This window comes from Vigna angularis, chromosome 2 (assembly GCF_016808095.1).
Source record: "Vigna angularis cultivar LongXiaoDou No.4 chromosome 2, ASM1680809v1, whole genome shotgun sequence".
Taxonomy (NCBI): domain Eukaryota; kingdom Viridiplantae; phylum Streptophyta; class Magnoliopsida; order Fabales; family Fabaceae; genus Vigna; species Vigna angularis.
Window position 1 is genome coordinate 17940799 of NC_068971.1, and position 20738 is coordinate 17961536.

The 20738-nt window shown below is 37.0% G+C and overlaps 3 protein-coding genes across 10 annotated transcripts; 1 reads left to right on the forward strand and 2 right to left on the reverse strand.

The window, feature by feature from the left end:
- The first annotated feature begins 5046 nt into the window (after positions 1-5046).
- Positions 5047-9314, forward strand: LOC108329494 (pentatricopeptide repeat-containing protein At3g09060). Of its 7 annotated transcripts, none has more exons than XM_052873187.1 (4): positions 5047-7193; positions 7332-7561; positions 8073-8501; positions 8773-9314. In XM_052873187.1, the coding sequence occupies exons 1-2, from the start codon at positions 5166-5168 to the stop codon at positions 7428-7430; spliced, it is 2127 nt and encodes a 708-aa protein (XP_052729147.1). In that variant the 5' UTR covers positions 5047-5165; the 3' UTR covers positions 7431-7561; positions 8073-8501; positions 8773-9314. The 7 variants fall into 7 exon arrangements, with proteins under 7 accessions (XP_052729147.1, XP_052729150.1, XP_052729149.1 ...); XM_052873190.1 differs by having other exon boundaries at positions 8073-8194; positions 8310-9314; XM_052873189.1 differs by having other exon boundaries at positions 8099-8217; positions 8310-9314.
- Positions 7778-9001, reverse strand: LOC108329495 (uncharacterized). The gene is made up of 2 exons (XM_017563723.2): positions 8678-9001; positions 7778-8472 (listed from the first exon to the last, which is right to left on the reverse strand). Exons 1-2 carry the CDS (start codon positions 8999-9001, stop codon positions 8029-8031), a joined length of 768 nt encoding a protein of 255 aa, XP_017419212.1. The 3' UTR covers positions 7778-8028.
- A 7420-nt stretch (positions 9315-16734) lies between the features above and the next one.
- On the reverse strand, positions 16735-20149 carry LOC108326931 (protein NRT1/ PTR FAMILY 8.1). Of its 2 annotated transcripts, none has more exons than XM_017560546.2 (5): positions 20061-20149; positions 18885-19056; positions 18541-18758; positions 17786-18336; positions 16735-17691 (listed from the first exon to the last, which is right to left on the reverse strand). In XM_017560546.2, exons 2-5 carry the CDS (start codon positions 18988-18990, stop codon positions 16866-16868), a joined length of 1701 nt encoding a protein of 566 aa, XP_017416035.1. In that variant the 5' UTR covers positions 18991-19056; positions 20061-20149; the 3' UTR covers positions 16735-16865. The 2 variants fall into 2 exon arrangements, with proteins under 2 accessions (XP_017416035.1, XP_017416034.1); XM_017560545.2 differs by lacking the exon at positions 20061-20149 and adding an exon at positions 19912-20049.
- Positions 20150-20738: the final 589 nt, after the last annotated feature.

Here is a 20738-nt window from a genome sequence, read left to right on the forward strand (position 1 = left end):
CACACTTACCGCTGAGCGGTACTTTACCGCTGAGCGGCACTTTTATGGGCTTGGGCCTAATTTTCTGTATTATTACGAATAGTATATAAGCTTTAGGGTTTCCTAGGGTTTGTATCTTTGGCTGTGACGAAGCAAATATTCTCTCTTCCACCCCTTTGAAGGAGGATCTTGGATGCTCAGGCTACCTCTTCACCTTTTTAGGGTTTTATCTTTCCTTATTTCATTATTGTTCATCTAGTTTCACCATGAATATGGTGAACTAAACCTTGTATTGTTGTTGGGGAATCAATGTAGTCTTATGAAACTCTCATATATGGAATTTGTTTTTACATCTTATATTTAAGACCTATGCTTTCTTTCATCATTAGTTAGGGTTTTTCTTCTTTGCTCAATGCTTGCTTTGTTTAACTCATTCACTGCATGATTATTGATTTTGTCGATACGGGAACGTACGGGGAAGTCTAGATCTGGGGAATTTCTCCCAATAGTATATTGGTTGCCGTTAAGCTCCTACGCTAAATGAACTAATTATTAGGAATGCTAGGAATCGTATGAACTCGTAATTAGGGAGAAGCCTTCTTGAAAGGTAATTTAGAGAGTGGCATTAACAATGATGAAAAGAATGTTGAATTCCTAAAATATATGAGAGTGGATAAGATGAAATTGATAACCCCAACAACATACTCATCCATATATTCCATTGAAGTATTTGTATTTTGTTTTAGCCATTGATCAAATTCATGCATACATGTTTATTTTCTGTTTTGCATATTAAACTCCAATTATTTCGTTCTTAAGTCTTAAATAATCAACGAATCACATAGCTAAACTAGGCCGTGAGTCCTTTGGGAGAACGATACTTGGTCTTACCAAGTTTATTACTTGAAACGATTCGGTCATACTTGCCGATTGTAAAACAAGTTTGTGGCACCGTATTTCGGTGTTCATAAATTTGTCCATCACTTGCTTGACAATCTGGCCTTTTAAGTCTAAGCTAGCTTGATATTCACTGCCTAACCTCGTAAATGCATTAGCCTAATTGGCTACACTTTTTCTGACTGTTCAAATTTAAATTGTTCATTTTCTTTTGTGAAGATGACAAGACCCTACATACAAACCACTTGGCCAATTTTGAGCAATTAGTCGACAGGGAATGTGTTTCAACTTTTGTCGAGCTTTTCATGGGTGGTCAAGGAACGTTTTTCAACTCTTGACTTACCTTCAACCAACTGACAGAAAATGTTTTTCAGCTCTTGCCAAGCTGTCCACGGGCAGTCAGAGAACGAATTTTAACTCCTGCCTCACTTGCAACGAGTGGTCGATGAAGCTCAGAATCTTGGTCAAACTTACAAGAGCACACAAACGTACGAGAGAGAATAACGTAACTTGGAAGATGGAAGACCATTAAAGAGCCCATTTGTTCTTTCAGGACAACTTGAAGTGCTTTGAGTAAGGGACCTCAAGCCATAACCAAAACGTAAATATATAATTTAATCCAAATAAAACAACTAATAAAAATGCGTCATAAGAAGAAAAGAACCTAGTTAGCTCCCTTTACCATGAACTCATGACCTTCTTGTCATCAGAAGCTCTTACCCATTAAGCTATAACATTACCATTTTTATAGGATTTAATACTATTCTCCACGTTTCTACATATAACTAAGTAAATAAACATAAATTAAACATTATAAGTAATACTTGAACGCAAGACTTCACCCTCTAACATAGGAATTATAACCAAACAAACTATCACAACATTTTAATATATTCATAAAAATAATTTAATTATTGATTATTATCTATTATCTATTTTATCCCATGTATATATTTTCCTAGATCTTACACATTCCTTATCAAATGTTAAGATGGGTCATCCCTATATTAAAGTCGAAGATGGGTATCCCGGGGTGAAGGTCGAGATAGGTTATCCCAGGTCGAAACTAGTTGTTTGGTCCGATAGTCGAAACATGCCATCCAGGATCGTCCCGGGTCAAAGCTCGAGATAGGCCAAAGGTCACGGCTGGTCATTCGGGTCGAATGTCGAGATTGATCGTCTCGAGCAAAAGGTCGACACGTGTGTTAAACTGATTTTTGTCGCCTAAAATCAGAACAAACTAAGTTTCCCCACTAATGAAGTATAGGGACAACCTAGGTATCAATCCAAGGACTCAACTATGATTAAGTTCAGAATGTAGAGTTTAGTCTTGTATTTATTTACTAACTATTAACTAACATGTGGGGAAAAGAAATGAAAACAAAAAAATTATCAGTAAAGAATTAAAGAAAATAAAACTCTAATATGAAACCTAAACTAGACTAAGGAACTACTGTAAAAGAAAGAATCTAAACTACTAAACACTGCTACTGCATAATAACAGAACCTAGAAACTATAAATGCAAAATCTAAAAGATGCAACTAAACCTACAAATGAACAGTATGCATATGCTACACTACAATATGAAACTGAAATACATTGAACTATGCTAAACTCTCAAGAAATCAGAAACCAAATCAATCAGAATAAAGCAGTACCAAAAATTAAATCTAACCTAGTCCAATTATCATCAAAAAGAAAATGAGAAAAAAATTTAGAATTGAAACAAAACAAAATCAGTACCTAAATTCTAACTAATCAAAAGCAAGATAGTAATCTCAAAGAAGATGAAGATGAGAATTCACGAGGAGCGTTCCTCACCGTTCGGTTTAGATCTTAGGAGTTCACTAGGAGCATACCCTAAGATCAAGGTGAGAGTTCACGAGGAGCGTTCCTCACCGTTCGGTTTAGATCTTAGGAGTTAACTAGGAGCGTGCCCTAAGATCAAGGTGAGAGTTCACGAGGAGAGTTCCTCACCGTTCGGTTTAGATCTTAGGAGTTCACTAAGAGCGTTCCCTAAGATCAAGGTGAGAGTTCACGAGGAACGTTCCTCACCGTTCGGTCGACACTAGGAGTTCACTTGAAACGTTCCCTAGGTCGAAGATGACAATGTGAGCGGTTGATAAGAGTTTTCTTAGTTCTTTTTAGAACCCTTTCTTTGAGCCGGACGATTGATTGAAGTTCTTTTTAGAACCTTTTCCTTTGGTCGAACGATTGGCATAACTTGCTCAAAATTTCGATGGAAATCATTTGATAATAATATCATATTTGCAAATTACATCACACTTTTTAAACTGGAAAAAAGCAAATAGAAAGCTTAGCTCTATTCTTACAACAACTATGTCGTTCGGTCTCGCGTGCACGCTCGTTTGCCCTCCTTTCGCTCCCGGCCTACCGAGGGTTAATCATTCTCTTCGTGCTTCCTTTTTTGGACAACCCGCATCTCCCTAATTCGAATGAACTCAGCGGCCCTCTCCTGTACTTCTCTCATGGTTGAAGGTGGCCAAGCAAATAGGCTATCGCAAAGGAGCAGGACCTTAAGGTTGTTGACAAGGTGCTGATGATGAACTTCTTGCCAAAACCCTTCACCTGCTGTGCGGTCCGGTTGAACTGGTCCATGAAGTCCCTCAGGTCTTCATCTTTTCCTTGTTTGATTTTAGTAAGCTCCATGTAGGTAAGGTCTTGCGTCTTACTGGAAGCGAACTGTCGTTGAAACAGATGCCTCAAAGTTGCAAAAATATCAACAGTCCTTGGGCGAAGAGAGTGAAATCATTCTAAAGCTTCTCCTTTAACTGACAAGGAAAAAACCCTGCACCAAATCCTCTCACTAGGTGAATAGATTGTCATGGCGTCAGCAAATGACCTCAGGTACTTCTCCGGGTCCCCCGATCCATCATACCTCTCCAGAACTGGGAGCACCCTTTCTGGCATTTGCTTTTCCATGACTACAGTTGTGAAGGGATGAAGTGCCCTTGCCCGAGCGACATGAACCGGACGGGCAGTACCCCTCCGAGTGGGTGTAGGCGGCCTTTGACTGGACAGGGCCCTCCACCCCGCGTCACGGTCCCTACATGCTGCATCCCACTCGACCCTTAGAGTTTCAATTTCAGCCTACATGGCTTTCATCCTCCTCTACATCTCCTGTATAAACGCCGCTGGATCTTGAGCCATCTTTATGGTCTTGTTAGGGTGTCTTCAAAAATCCTCGGCCCATGGCGCCAAAATGTTTCTGCTGAAATGGGACGAGGATCTCCGCCAAACGTCCTCCTGTCGCTGCCGAACGTCCTGCTTCTCCTATCTCCAGCCAACCAAACACCGAATGGGGGGCGACCTGCAGAAGACACTCCGACGCTCAAGTCGAAATTTTTTTCTGTAGGCCTTTATAATTTAGTAGTAAGTAAAACGTGAGTTTCCCTCGAACCTAAACCCTTATTTATATTTGACCAATTAATTTACCTCTTAATGGTCATTAATACAAACCTTAATTGCTCAACGGTTGTCAGGACCGAACGGCTGAGAGGCTCTTACCTGCACGTTGATCGTTCGATCCCTTAGAGCCGTATGTCGTCCTAACCGATCAGTAGTATATGAGCTCAAAGTGAGGTAGAGGCTCTCCTACACGATCGAAAATGAGCCCATAGTAACCGTAATAAAAATATTAATAAAATTTCATTGTTAATGAATTATACGTCAATTTATTTTAAATCAATTTATTTTACATCTAATTCGAATATGTTTAATCTATAAATTAAGTAAATTGAATTCACTTCAATCCATATTTAAAAAATTAAAAAATTTTCAAACCAATTCAACACAAACTAAGAGTGGGCATGATTGATCAACTTCATTATACTTATAATCTTACACCATTCTTGTTCTAGCAAATAGAAACACACTTCACTTCAAAATCATTCACTTATCCAAGACTCCGTTACAATCTTGTGCCATAACATCACTGTACCAACAAAACTACATGTTACTACTGCTGGTAACAATAATTTGACAAATCAATAAATAACATTCTAATGGTGTGTGAGAAAAGGAGAATATGATGAATAAATAAATGAATTTAACATTTAATTACTCCTATAAATTTATACCATGCTTTTAGTTCTTTATCAAGAAAAAAAATTCTTTAGAAAACAAAATTAATCTCCTAAATTCTTCTTCCTATATCTTCCACTTAAGTTACACAAGATTTAAGGGTATTCCAAAGTCCCTAAGCAGTGAAACGCAAATATGCAATGCAGTGAAAATTGTTTCCGCTCCGCTCTCCACTGTCAGTGTCATGGTGGAGCTTCCCAAATCCCTCTCTTCCCACAGTCTTCTCAAGCTGCTCAAAGCTCAGAAGTCCCTTCTCTCTGCCCTTAGCCTCTTCGACGACGCCACGCGCCGCCCCGGCTTTGTCCCCTCCTCCGCCGTCTTCCACCACATCCTCCGCCGCCTGGCCACCGACCCCGCTCTCTTCCTCGCCCACGTGCAACGTATTGTCTCCTCCATTCGCTGCCCCTGCCACGAGGAGGTGCCCCTCGTCCTCCTCAAAGCCTACGCCAAATCCCGCATGCCCGACGAAGCCCTGCACGTGTTCCAAACCATGCCGCAAGTGTTCGGGTGCACCCCCACCGCACGCTCCTTCAACACCCTCCTCAACGCGTTCGTTGAATCGAACCAATGGGCACGGGCTGAGGGCTTCTTCAAGTACTTTGAATCCGCTCGCGTGTTGCCGAATGTCGAAACCTATAACGTTCTCATGAAGGTGTTGTGTAAAAAGCGTGAGTTTGAGAAGGTTAGGGAGTTGCTGACGTGGATGTCGAGTGCGGGGTTGAGCCCTGATAAGGTCACTTACGGTACTTTGATTGGTGCAACGGCGAAGAGTGGAGATTTGGGATTTGCGCTTGAAGTGTTCGATGAAATGCGTGAGCACGGGGTGGAACCTGATGTGGTGTGTTATAACATGATCATTGATGGGTTTTTTAAAAGTGGGGATTTTCTGAAGGCGAGTGAAATGTGGGAGAGGTTGTTGAGGGAAGAGTCGGTGTTTCCCAGTGTGGTGAGTTATAACGTCATGATTAGTGGCTTGTGTAAGTGTGGGAGGTTTGGTGAGGGTTTGGAGATATGGGAGCGGATGAAGAGGAATGACAGGAGGCATGATTTGTTTACGTATAGTACTTTGATACATGGGTTGAGTGAAGGGGGGGATTTGGATGGAGCTAGAAGGGTTTACGAGGAGATGGTTGGACGAGGTGTTAGGCCTGATGTTGTTACGTGTAATGCAATGCTTAATGGGTTGTGTAAGGCGGGGAAGGTTAAGGAATGTTTTGAATTGTGGGAGGAGATGGGGAACTGGGGTCTGCGGAACGTGAGAAGTTATAACATATTTCTGAATGGGTTGTTTGAGAATGAGAAGGTGGAGGAGGCCATGTCGATGTGGGGTGGTTTGTCGAAGGCGGATTCTGCTACGTTTAGTGTGGTGATTCATGGTTTGTGTAGGAATGGGCATGTGAATTGGGCTTTGCGGGTGTTGGAAGAGGCTGAACAGAAGGGAGGTGATGTGGATGTGGATGCTTTTACTTACTCGTCAATGATAAACGCTTTGTGCAAAGAAGGGAGATTAGATGAGGTAAGTGGAGTCGTAGAACTTATGAATAAGCGTGGCTGTAAATTGAACCTCCATGTTTGTAATGTGCTTATTGATGGGTTTGTTAAACATTCCAGACTTGATAGTGCTGTTAAAGCTTTTGGGGAAATGGGCAGCAAAGGTTGCCCACCAAATGTTGTGTCCTATAATATTCTTATAAATGGATTACTGAGAGCTGGAAGATTTCGTGAGGCTTCTGATTATGTTAATGAAATGTTGCAAAAAGGGTGGAAACCAGATATTATCACATATAGTATGTTGATAGATAGTCTTTATGAGAACAGGATGGGGGAGGCAGCCGTTAGGTTGTGGCATCAGTTTCTTAACACAGGGCATATGCCTGATATTACTATGTACAACATTGTCATTCATAGACTTTGTTGTTCTGGGAAAGTGGAAGATGCTCTGCAGCTTTATTTAACGATGAGGCAGAGGAAATGTATTAGCCTTGTGACTTACAATACCATTATGGAGGGTTTTTACAAAGTTGGAAACTGCAGAATGGCATCAATGACTTGGGATCACATCTCAGCAGATGGGCTACAGCCCGACATCATCTCGTATAATATTACTCTTAAGGGGCTCTGTTCTTGTGGTAGAGTAACAGATGCAATGGAGGTTCTAAATGATGCTTTGGCGCATGGTGTTCTGCCAACGGCCATTACCTGGAACATATTAGTTAGAGCATTGATATTTTTCTGATGTGGACTAATTTTTTAATATAATTTTTTCAGTATTTTTCCACTAGTTGACAACATCAGCTACAAGCCTACTAGTATTATACTAAAACACAAGTATTTTACTGGTCTCTCACAGGAAATGGGATTCCGGAGATGTTTAGGTATGCGACCAAGCAGCATTTTTGAGCATGCTTGTCATATTACGCTTCCAGATAGCGTTTTGAAGGAAATTTAAAGGCCCTGGGCAAACAGCTGCTGGCGATGGACTACATCTAATACACAGGCACATTACGGTATTAGGTACTTGGGTGCAATGCAGCTTGTCTCTAGGATGCCTAAATTTTGGAGTTGACTGAACAGAAAAGGGTAATTTGTTTGGATTTTTGGGATATTTATCTGCCTCAGGCCTTATTGGGAATTTCAGGCAGCAATTACTATACTTTTCTAATTGATTAGCCATGCTGTTAAGCTGTACAGAAATTAGTAACATTTTTGTAGTTATTAGTTCTCGTTAATTGTTTATATGACAGGAGATACAGAGATACAAGTTAGCTTCCAAATGTACATTTCTAAAAGCTAGGATGATGATAAAAGTGTGTTTTTCTGTTTTAACAAAAGATATGAAAGAAAAGCATCGCACGGTAACCCAGTTACCCAGATTTTGGTGATTGTAGTTATATACCAATATCTGTTGTTGTTGATGCCAAAACAAAGCTGCATGATGTTATCAGGCCCAAGTTATAAGCTTCCACCTGGGTTTATTGCTCATGCAATATCCTTTAATAATTGTATTTCCCAGAAACTCGCAGTCAATCTCAGTAAAAAATTGAACTTCAGTTCTTTTTCTCTTCAGTATTGGCCTTTCTTATTTTTCCAGTTTCTGATGACATCGACTGTTCATAGATGAGCTGAGAAACTAAAGCCAGAACAATAGCTCCAAGAACTGCTTCCTTCCTCCAATCAGTTGATGGTGAGGCAATAGAATCAACTATTGCAAAGGTAAGAAGGCCAATAAAGAAGAGGTAAATGCCTTTTCTTGTTCTGCTACCAGCTTTTTCTCGGGTTACATTTTTTATTTTTTCCGCCTCCTCTTTAGCTTTTGCTATGTCAACAGGTGCTTTCTTTCTAAGGTTCTTAAAGAATAGCCCTTCGTTTCTTCCATCCTCCATTTGAACTTCAAATTCATGCAGTTCCTTTTCGCGCTCCTTAATCTCTTGTCTGAAGAGTTCTGCAGATTCCTCAAACTCTACCTTCTGGCTCTCTATGTTTGCTGTTATCTGCCGAACACAAATGAACACAAGAAGAGGTCATTACTAAAACACCTTTCGCATGTAGATTTTTCTTCATCCTTGCTTGATGATTGATCGGTTAGTGTATTTGGCACAAGAGACACAGTTTTGCCAAACCATTGTTTAAGCCTTTTCCTAACCAAAACAAAATACAAAATTTCAATAAATAGTTAACTCAAAAGTTGAAGCGTACTCTGGCACTAGCTTCATCTAATTCTTGGAGGGCATCTTCTCCAATCTTGTCAAACTCAGCCTTGGCTTCTTCACCAAATTTGGCTAAATATGCAGATCTATCGTCTAGATAATTTGTGAGTCGGACTTTTTGAGTTTGAAGAATGGCAATTTGTGCTAGCAGTTCTTGTTTACGTATATCTCCTGGTTGGGGAGCTTGAGAATCAGATTCATTGGACTTGCAGAGACATATAGTATAACCTTTTGTGTTGAGGATTCTGCTGCTGTGGATATTATACTTGATATTGGTAGGAGTGGAAGGATGAATGAATTTGAGGGCAATCATCTTTTCATGACAGTGGAAGCATGTGTTTGCATTGCATGGGTTGGAAAACAATCAAGGGAACCAAGGGAGAAAGGGGGCTCTTCAGGACCAGAATTTTAGTTGCGCAGGCTTCCAGTATTTTGGACCTCTTGTTTTCTGGACATTATCTGTACAAGGGGAAGGAGACATTTTTATTAGAAAGATAGAACTATGTTAGTACTTTATCGCACGGTTCAAATTACGGATGTTGTGCACAATCCAAATCAGACTTATGAGCCAAAAAAAATGTATATTTTAATTGAATTTATTTTATATTCTTATTCATGTTTCTTTATTTTAAATCCAAATTTAAAAATCAATTTATTTCAATTTAGATTGAACCAATATGAATGAACATATGATTTCATTAATTATAATACTATTCACACTTGTTTAAGTAAATGTTCGTTAAAGTTTTCCTCTTTACTCTTATATCGTAAATTGTATTACTTTTATTTTTGTTATAAGGCACACTATTGAAGTCCAAAAACGAGGTAAATTATTTAATTTCATTAAAATATTGAAAGATGGTAAATTATTTAGTAAAGCAAAGTAGGCAAAATAAAATCTTTGAAAGTGTAAAGTGTCTTATACAAATGATCATCCATAATTTTTAAATGATATATATAGAGGGTTAAATATGTTTTTTTTCCCTCAACTATCAAGCGATTTTGGGTTTCGTTTCTCTTTCAAATTTTGTTTCACTTAGATCTTTTTTGTTAAGGAAACTATAATATTTAGTCCTCCAAAATCAACGACGTTAAATTTTCAGTGAACTGACTAACAGTGTGCCACGTTGTTAGCCATGTTTCATGCCACGTTAGAAATTAAAACTCTAAAATTCAAGTGAAAATACCATGGCTAACGACCCTCCTCCATCTCTCTACCTCGACCTCCATCTCCCACACCACCACCTCCTCCCTACTGATAACAGTTGAATTCACCATTATTTGATACTTAATTTTGATACTAAAAACAACATTTTTTACTTAGAAACTAGCTTGAAATCGTAATTTTGTGTGAATAAGAGAGTTGAAGGTGAATTTAATGATATTATGCTAGATTTCCTTGTTTTCAACAGGAATTGAGATGATTTGGAAGAAGAGTTGAAGTAGTAAGGAGTTGGAACTCAGGAAGAGCTAGAAAAGCATCAGAAAGGAGGAACGCAACAACGCTGAGCATCATTTCAGGGGCCTTCAGCACCGGATTACACTGTCTCTCGCTTGACTGCCCTTTTTCTGGAGCCCTCAGCGCAAGAAGTCCCTGTCTCGCGCTTGGGCGCCCTTTTTGGGGCTCTAAGCGCCAGTTTCTTGAGTCGCACCACGCCTGCTTGCCTTATGAGATGACCCTAAGCGTCATATGATCCTGTACGCCGCCTGGGCGCTCTAGGACGCTGAGCGCCAGTTTCGTGGGCTTGGACCTATTTTCTGTTATTTTTATGTTCTATTTAAGGACTTGGACGTCCTAGGGTTCACATCTTTGGACGAAATAGGCATAGAAGCACACTCTTTGATCCCTCAGAGGCAGATTTTGATGCAGAAGCTCCTATCTTCAACTTCTAGGTTTTATCTTTCATTCTTTTTCCATTATTCATCTAGTTTCATCATGTCAATGATGAACTAAACTCTATTTGTTGTTGGGGAAGGATGTAAACCTTTATAAACTCTCATGTATTGAATTGATTCTTGATTATATATGCTTCTTTCATTAATTGTTAGGGTAATTCTTCTTCGCTCATTGCTTGCTTTGTTTAACTCATTCATTAGCATGATGTATGATTTGCATGAGTACCGGAAGGTATCTTACAATTCAGGTTTTGGAGAATTATTCCCAGAAGCAGTATTGCTCAAGAATGGGGGTATGAGTTCTGGTTGTCTTAAGCTTCTGTTCGTAAGAATCAATTATTAGGGATGACGAAAGATGTTATGATCTATAATTAAGGATAGGCTTTCTTCGCCGAGGAATCGAGTTTTAAGTATTTTAGATAGTGACATTGACATTATTGAAGAAGTAGAATTCGTATATACATGAGAGCAAAATAGGTGAAATCTAACCCCAACAACATATTCATCCCATAAAATCAAATTCGTTCATCTCTGCACTTTTGTCCAATTGAACAAGTTGCATGCATATTTACTTTTCTGTATTTGCATTTTACACCAAAAGAGTTTGTTTTCAAGTCTTATTTAATCAAGAAATCACATAATTGTTTAGGCCGTGAGTCCTTTGGAAAACAATACTTGGTCTTACCATGTTTATTACTTGATACGATTCGGTACACTTGCCGGAGTTTTAACACCCGCCTTCCACCTTGGCCCCATCGTCCTCTATCGCCCTCCGTCTCCTTTCGGGAAAGCCTCTCATCCTCGTTCTCTCCGTTTACAACGGCCCAATGGGCCACACCTCTTAGCACCATCTCTGTTATCCTCACCTTCCTATCCAAATCTTTGAGATTTGTTCCATGGTACACTGGAACAGTACCAAGACTCACACCCAAACCCAAATAACTCATTTTTCATTCTCAGATCAACACTCCAGTACAAGAAGAGAAATAGTAAGACAAAACAAAAGTGAACAGTACCTCTCCAAGAATACATAGAAATTATGAGAAAGATGAAAGGAACAGAACTACATTACGGGAAACAGGTTTTGACTTCAATGAGGCAGTTGTAGACAGGAGGAGGGCCCGGATTACCTTTTCTATTAGAATAAGGAAAGGAATCGCTTTGATTGCTTGCGACAGCTTATCGATGCTCGTTAGCGGTGAAGTCCCTCAAACCAGAAGTTTCAAAAGTGGGCCTACGAGAGAAATGAACTTTACATACTGATATCGCATACCGAGGGGAAGGCCTAATTGTACCACTCCCCCTTACCTTCCGCCTGAACTGATAGAAGTTGGCTTGAGCTGAGCGTCTCTTACAAAAAAGGTGCCCTAGTCGCCTCGGTGGAATGCATTGAAGAAAGGAATCCACTCTCAACCCTCTTTTTTATTGGGGAGGAATGAAATGCTACCAATCTAAGAGGGCCTTGTTGGAAGAAAGGGATAAGGTTTGCATCGTCGCTAGCAAATTTTGTCCAGTAATGGAAGTAAAGAGGTGATAACGCTAGCTTCAAGACTGCAACATCTGGTCATAGCCAAGCCATTGTCACTTAGCGCATACGGGAGCTAAAGCAGCAGGAATTGGTCAACGAGTAGGAAGACTTGGAAAAAGGTGGCTAACACTAATATGCCTATCAACTACTATGGTGGTCATCATCGTTATGGCATGCACTGTGGCATGTTCTATGGTGCCTAGCCTATGTTGCTGGCCAACTACAGATCGATAGTGAGATTATGATGGAGACAGGTTTTGACTTCAATCTAATTGCAATTTCATTTTTATAAATTCACAAAAGACGAAAGGTGGAGAGCTACATGCTGGTGATTTCTTCACTCAAGTCAAGACTGATTTATCATGCTGGTGATTTTTATAAACATTCTTAGGGTTCTATGATGCGATTTCTTGATTAGGGTTCTGCAATTTCTGCAATTTTTGCGATCACAATTAGAGTTCTACGATTTATGCAATCGCAATTAGGGTTCTGTGATTTCTGGATTTCTCTACTTCTTGGTTGCTTCTGGTTTGTGATTTTGTGTTCTCTCCAGGTTTTTGCTCATGGAGGAGATTGTAGGTTTTCGCTCATGGAGGAGATGATGGTCATCTTGTCTCGCAAGTTGCTTTCTCTGTGTTGATGAGAAGAAGAGGATGAAGTTGATTGAGCGTCAAACAAAAACCTCTGTGTACACATGGCATGAAACGTGGCATACCGTTAGCCAACTCAATAAAAATTTAACGCAGTTGGTTTTAGAGAACTAAATATTATAGTTTCCTTAAGGAGAAGGATAAAAGTGAAACAAAATTTGGAAGAGGGACGAAATCCAAAAAATGTTTGGGACGAAACACACACACACATATATATATATATATATATAAAGTGATTATGGTCTTTATAATATTTTAAAACGATTTTAATTCTTCATAAATAAAGGTTATAAATAAAGTTTATATAACATGACACAACTTTATTTCATTTCATTCAAAAATCGTCATAACATGACATGATTTTTGTTTATTTCATTCCATAATTGAAATTGTTTAAAGCTACAATGATTTCACTTTTAGATAATATTTTATAGACGTCGTCAATACTTAACACAAATTTATCTATAATAGATGTTTATTTATAATAGAGTCGTTTCTGTTTGACACGACTTCTTTTTTATAAAGTTGTATCATACGAAATTCTCTTAAAACTTTGCAGAACCATTAAATTTAGCTTTTAGTGGAAGTCAGGTGTAGATATAAGGGTTTAGAAAGTTCAGAAAGTGAAAGACAGGTGTGTGTAGCTGGTTGGTCGATCGGTTTTTTACGGTAGTATATAGGCAAAATTTTCAAACGTTGAGCCACTTTTGCATGCACCTCTTCTCTCCAAATTTCTGAGTTTCTCTTCCTTCTCTCTACAATCCTCCTTCTTCTCTCTAAAAATCCTCACTTTCTCCTTATTTTGATCATCATCTAGGCCGTGTTTGAGTTCTTCCTTGGTGACAAGAGTTTCTTTTCCATCAATCTAGTTGTTGTGTGAAGTGGTGGGTTGCTTTAGAAGTGGTTGCTGGTTATTCAAAGTGGTGGAAGCTTAGGAAGTGCCTAATTTATTCAAGGTAAAGGAAGCTAGTGATTTAATTATATTTTTCTGTGTTTGGAATTGATGTGTGTACGCTTGCATGTATGAATAATGGTAGGTTTGATTGAATTGTATTCAATTTATGTGTTTGGCCAAGACATGTGAACTGGGTTGGAATTTTCTGTTGTAGAACGTTCGGTCAGTTCTGTTTGGGAAGAGAGTATGTGAAAATGTGAGTGGTGAGCAGTGTGTAATAGGTTCAGTGGAATAGGTTTAAAATAAATTAGAAATCAAGTTTGGAAGTTTTAGTAATTAAGGAAAAATATCTTGTTTTGGTTTAAGGAGTATTATTCAGAGTTTTGGTTGTTGACCGCTCGGCGATGTTACGTACTCAGTCATTAACTGGGTTCGGTCTATTAGAGGTATTATCTATGTATGCCCGTTTGGTCTAATCACAGTGTTCTAATATTAACCTAGTGTTCGGTCTGGATTGAGTATCCAATAATCTCTAAGTACTTGGTCGAGTATAGTGTTCGATATAAGTTTTTAAGAGTTTTGGTTTGAGCTATGAGGGTACGGTTTAAAGTTTTTCGGTTTGGGCTAAGTTTCTAGTTGTTGGTTTCTATAGTGGTCGGTCTATAATAGCATTCGATCAATTGTTTCTATTTTGTCTCTTATGAACCGTTCAATACTCTCGGTTGGGTAGTGTGAAGGTGTTCAGTCTCCAACGTTCATATGTTCTCCTTATTTTGTGAATGAAATTATAATTGATGAATGATAGATTATGTTAAACATGAGAATGTTGGACTTTTGAATATTTTGGAAGAGAATTCCAAGGTGGAATGTCTCGTGTATGGTTATTGAATTGTAAAGTATAAATATGGATATGCTAAGCTGGCGTTCATCCTAAAATTCTATGAGTATCATTCTCACATAGAGAGAGGTATATCATTTGTGAGAATAGCAGGAGGTCCTACCACCTCAGGGTGCCTAGGTAGGTATCGTGGGATTAACCTTGGGTAGTAGCTTGATTGGTGTCAGCTGTTACACTACCACAAGTGCAATGTAGCTACATATTCATACAATCTGGATGGTCAAGCTATAGTGTTCGGTTTATATACATAGATGAATGGTGGTGTTTGATCTATCTGTGATTAATTGTAGTCAATGTTTGTATGATGTACTGTTCGGTTTCATATGTATTGAACTTGTATGAATTGTGTATATGTGCTTATAATTAAATTACATTAGCTTATGTTAGGACTGCTCGATTAACTTTTCTTTTGCAATGGTCATCCTATGGATGTGAGCAGAAGGTGATGAGTATTCGGTGGAGCAAACATTGGAAGGCGAGGACCCTGTTGCTTAAGTTAGGACCGTTTGGTCATCAGTTGTGTATAGTTTTAGAATGGACCGTTCGTTCAATAGGTTTAACTTATCTTTTGTAACTGATTGGTTTATACAGGGTGTTGTATCACCGTTCGGTTTATGTCTTTCACTTGTATCAGACTTATGTTACTTTGTAAAGTTTTTAAGTTTTATGGTTATTTTGGATAACTGTAATGTTAAATACTTTACTAACTCCTGATGAACTGATCTATCTTATTATTATATGTGATTAATCTATAAGACAGTATTATGCTATATTTTGAGATGTTACAAAACTAAATTACAATGTGATTTTTTTTTCTTCAAATAAGTTTTTAGTTTTATAGATTAAATTATTGTTTAAGTTCATAATAAACACCAATCAACCTAAATATTTTATTGGTGTGCTGATATGTGAATTGTATTCAAGTTGGATTACTAATGTACTATACTTATGAAAAAGAAAAAAACCTTTACTGTGCGACCTACAATACTAACATTTCACAACGAAAATATTAACATTTTTATCTCAATTTTTGTCACTAAAGCTCAAAATTTTAACTTTTCGTGATTAGACAGACCAGTTAAATGAAAAAAAAGCAATGAACCGATTTAATGTTTGATCCCCTAAAATTATAAAACAAACCTTCAATTGAAAAGTCTAAAATTGGAAAAAAAAAATCCAAAGCAAGTCAACATTTTTTTAATTTAATTTTATTTCTATTATTTTCTAAAAATAAAGATGTAAAACATTTATCATTTTACAAAGAAACTTATCATTTTAAAAAAATAATGTTATGTATGGTTGAAACTTACACTTAAATGTTAAAATACATTTAATTTTTTATAAAACATGTTATTTTAATTTTTAGTAATATTAAATTGAGATATTATATTTTTCTAATGTTATTTATTTGTATATTATTTAATTATCTGTACTGTTTTATTAATAATAGTAAACGATGAGCCAGTGTATATTGACTGATTTAATGATTAATCTGATTTTTAAAAATAATTTTATTTAAAAATAATTTTAAATTGAATAAAAAGTTAGTTTTTACTAAAATTAATTAAAGTCTTAAATATTTTAATTTCAAATTAAAATCTTGAAATAATTTTTCATTTTAAATCAACTTGTGGTAGATTTAATGAAAAATAGAAAAATAAATTGAATAAATATTAAATTAGGAGAAAATATAGTATAATTTATAATATATTTAAATAGTATAATATTTTATACAGCCTATTTAATAACCTTTTTCGGGCTAAACAATTGTCTTTTTTTTTTCTTTCGTATTCTTCCGATTGAAGAAAATAGTATTGGTTGACAACAAGCTCTAAAAGACATTATATTAAGAATTTAAGTATAAGTATAAATTTTGTATTAGGTATAAGGTCTAAAAGACACCAAGCTCTATCATCCTTTCTGGCTTAAGCATGAAGTTATATTTAGATTATCTAATTTATGGGTATAGAAAACAAGAGACAATTCAAAATTTAATAAGTCAAATAAATTATATTTGATCCAATGAATGCACTATTTATTTTATCATTTTTAATACTTTTTCTTTTTAAAATAAGGTATTAATTGTAAGAAAAGGTAACACAAACATCAAGACCAAACCCACTGAATTGGCACAAAAGGTTGTACACGTAAGTTTAAAGGAAAAAAGAATCCAAAAAACTAATAGAACTATTTTTAACATACCAAACATTCAAAATAGCATGTATACAAATAATTGTTCAAGAAATTTATGCAATTCCAATATAAAAAGTACTAAACAATCTGCAGCAAATAGAGCTATCAAACCTGAAGCTATTTTGCAGCCACATTCTTGTATCTGTACCTCTTTGCAATCCAAAGGAACACAAGAAAATTGAGAAAGCTGAGAGTGGTCAAAAGCCAGTAAAAGTAATCAAGATGGCCTCTATTTAGATTGTCAGGGATCCAACCAAGACTTCCATGTCTTGTGGTAATCTTAGTAACAATGGTGAGAAGCAGTGTGCTGGCATAATTTCCCACGGCATTAGTTGTAAGAAAGAGAGCCATACCAAAGCTTCTCATGGCATCTGGTGCCTCACCATAGAAGAACTCTAAGGAACCAATGTTGGTGAAAACCTCAGCACATCCAACAATAAAATACTGTGGCACTTGCCAGAAGATTGACAAGGGGATGGTCTTAACATCATAGTAGTTGTTCTTCCTGATAATGTCAAGGCGAACAACTTCCAGAATGCCAGAAACAACCATGGCTATGGTGGAGATGACAAGGCCAATTCCCATTCTTTGAAGTTGTGTGAACCCTTGTTTGTGGCCAGTGAACCTTCTTGCATATGGAACAATGATGCGGTCGTACAAAGGAACCCAGAAAATGACACTTAGTGTGTCAAAAATGGTGAGGGATGCAGATGGGATTCTGAAGTGAGGGCCAACGTGCTGGTCCATTGTGTTGCCTTGTAGAACGAACATGGTGCTCATTTGTCCATAGACAGCTGCAAAGGCAATCAATGATGCCCAAACTGGGAGTAAAGAGATCACTGATTTTAGTTCCTCAACTTGTGTCACAGTGCAAAGCCTCCAAGGATTTGGCAAACCTCTGCTAATGTCAGATTGGGTTTCTACCGCTGCCTTATCCAAACACCTAGATGGAATCATCAACATGTTTTGTGTTCAGAAAAGACGCAATAATAGACACAAGAGTAATATTTCATCTAGAAGTTTCTTTGATAACTCACTTGAAGCGGTTTGTGTGATCAAGCTTGCGGCTACCTTTGATGACAGATTCTACATCTACTGTCTCATGAAGAAGAGACTTATCATCTGGCACTTGAATGTTAATTTTCCTTAAGACTGCAACTATGACTTGACAAATCCTTGTAAGGGGACTGCCTCCAGGTATTTGAAGTCTGTAGAGTCTACTACCACTAAAGAAAAATATGACTGCAATGATCATTGCAACAGCAGGAGCTCCAAAACCCCATCCCCATCCAATATTCATTTGTATCCAAACTAATACCGAAGAAGCAACAAGTGCACCGATATTGATAGAGAAGTAAAACCAGTTGAAGAAAGAGCTCTTCCTTATTGCCTCTTTCTTGTCGGAGTCATCAAATTGGTCTGCACCAAAAGCTGAGACACATGGTTTGATGCCACCAGTTCCAAGAGCAATCAGGTAGAGTGCTATGAAGCAAGCTGAAGTTTGGGCTGATGTTGGATTGCAGCCATTAGCATCACATGATGGCTTTATTCCAGGGGCAGAAGCAGACAGTGTTAAAAGTGTCATCCCCTGCATAGTAAACAAACATGCATTCACAAAAGCTTATTCATGTCATTGTTCTCAAACCATATGAAACTGAACATATTGTTGGCTAAATTGAGTTGAAACTTGAAAGCAACATAATTGGAATTCAAGAAACAAGGACACAATGAAGTGTGAAAACTAAATGTTAACATGGGACACAAACAAGAAAATAAATTTTTCTGAACTTACAATGGCATAGATAACTGAGAAAGAGGCAATTGTCCAATATCTTCCTAGGTACGAATCGGCTAGAAAGGCTCCAATCAGTGGTGTGATGTAGCACGTGCCAGACCAGGTTGTGACATTATTTGCAGCGGTTACATTTCCCTGGTTGAAACGTTCCTGAAGATAGTTCACCAGGTTTGTACTCATACCATAGTATGCTAATCTCTCACAACATTCATTTCCTGCCACAAAATGGTTTAACTAAAATTCAGAATCTTAGGATCTTCTTGTTTTAGTACAAGCATATGCACTAAATTTCAGAACATTATGCACTTGAGACAACGAAATTAACAAAATGAAATGAGTACCAAGAATAAAATAGCAAGCTTTCCAATTTCCAGTCTTTTTCTTGTTGGCAGGTTTTCTGGAGATGGTAATGGTCCCGTCTTGTGTGTATATGCCATCTTCTTCCATAGTGTAAATCCAATTTCCTATTGTCTGGTTCTTCTTTCTCTGTTATCCCTTCAAAGACTCAGTCACCTACAAAAAAAAAATCAATTTCTTGGCTTCCTGAGAGAAGTGAATAGGTGATAATCATCACCATAGAAACAAGGAGACAAAATTGTAAATTGAATTGGTCAATTGGGATATTTTGAATTAATAGAAACAGGAACAATGATATAGATAAAAGTGGACCCCTTAATTTCAAACTTCCACAACAAATAGTGTCGGATTAGTTTCGGATAACACATAATTTCTTTTGTCCTTTTTGCAGCATGCGCGTAATGATATCACAATCACCCTAAAAGCCTACCGCATGATAGCAACACCAAACAGAAACCATAAATTCCACCATTATATGCGGAATGCATATTCCACTTTCTCACTAAGAAAAAGCTAAGCAGTTACAGAAAAAATAAATCTCTATAACAGAACAAAAAGTTTGTATGATTGAGATTGGCTACAATTTTCTCCCACTCCTCTTTTTCCAGGAGTGAAGGCAGAGTTTTCACACTACCAAATGACACTAAAATTCATGGGATATGATGGAAAAAAACTGAAGACTATCAAACAAAAATATCAAATAACACAGTTTAAAGCAAAAACAAAAACAACAACTGAGAGTTACGTAAAGGTTAAATTTGTGGAACATGGTTTAAGATGAAAATAATAACACCCGTTTAAAACTCAAAACTCCATCAGAGGAGTTACTTACATCCCTCAGCACTCTTCAATCAGAAATAGAGTTTCAATACTCTTCAAAGCAAGATTACAATTTCTGATAGAAGAAAACTGCTATAAATAACTAAAAATGTGAGCTTTCTCAAACTACACAATACAATAATATTTGAACATCCATGGAGAAACCAATAATCAGTATTAGTTAAAACTTACAAGAATTCAAGAGACCCATCAAACTGAAAACCAAAACTGATGAGAAGAAAGAAAGAAAGAGAAGAGAAGAATATAGGAAGAAGGAATGGAAGTTCATAAAAGTAGAATCGAGCAATCTTATTAGTAGCACATGGGAAAGGTGTTTCAACCTTTGTCGAGAGTGACCGTGTACAGCAAAATACGACCAACACTACAAACCGCTGTGCCAAAGTGTTTAGCTATCGTCAAATTATTTGCGTTAAAATGCGTCACGCTTTATCCAATAATGTTCACTTTTGTGGTCTCGTGTATTTTGTAAACTTCATCATTTTTAGGTACATGTTCATTTTTATCAGTATTTAGGTAAGTGTTTATGCATGAATAAGGACGATTTTTGAGTAAATGGAGATATTTCATTTTGGAAAAAGAGATCATTTACACGCAATTGTTAATATTTATTATCTTTCTCCTTACTTTTTTTATTTTATAGTATATTTATATTTATATTTCTGTGAGTAGATTCAGTTGCCTTAACAAAGGAGTCAAATACTTATGTATATATAATTTTTTTTTCGTGGTCTTTACATTTTTCTTTTTCTTAAATATTCACTGATTTTTTTTCCTGTCCTGAATAAAAATAAAATATTCCCTTTAATCCAGTATGTGTCCTTATTCATGCTATAAATACTTACCAAAACAAAAAAGGTATAAAAAAAATTATAAATACTTAACAAAATAAAAACGCATATAGAATAATGGTAAACTATAATTTAAATCAGTAGTTGTAAATTAGAAATATAGTCATATATTTAAAGACATTTATATTGTCACGGTCATGTAATTTATTT

Excerpts from the sequence above, each read along its gene's own strand:
- LOC108329494 (XM_052873185.1), top strand. The coding sequence starts at position 5,166 with ATGGTGGAGCTTCCCAAATCCCTCTCTTCCCACAGTCTTCTCAAGCTG. Across the intron at positions 7,194-7,331 it reads CCATTACCTGGAACATATTA|GAAATGGGATTCCGGAGATG; the intron begins GTTAGAGCATTG and ends GGTCTCTCACAG.
- LOC108329495 (XM_017563723.2), bottom strand. The coding sequence starts at position 9,001 with ATGATTGCCCTCAAATTCATTCATCCTTCCACTCCTACCAATATCAAG. Across the intron at positions 8,473-8,677 it reads TAGATGAAGCTAGTGCCAGA|ATAACAGCAAACATAGAGAG; the intron begins GTACGCTTCAAC and ends TGTGTTCGGCAG.
- LOC108326931 (XM_017560546.2), bottom strand. The coding sequence starts at position 18,990 with ATGGAAGAAGATGGCATATACACACAAGACGGGACCATTACCATCTCC. Across the intron at positions 18,759-18,884 it reads AGCTTGCTATTTTATTCTTG|GAAATGAATGTTGTGAGAGA; the intron begins GTACTCATTTCA and ends ATTTTGTGGCAG. Across the intron at positions 18,337-18,540 it reads TCTCAGTTATCTATGCCATT|GGGATGACACTTTTAACACT; the intron begins GTAAGTTCAGAA and ends TTTACTATGCAG.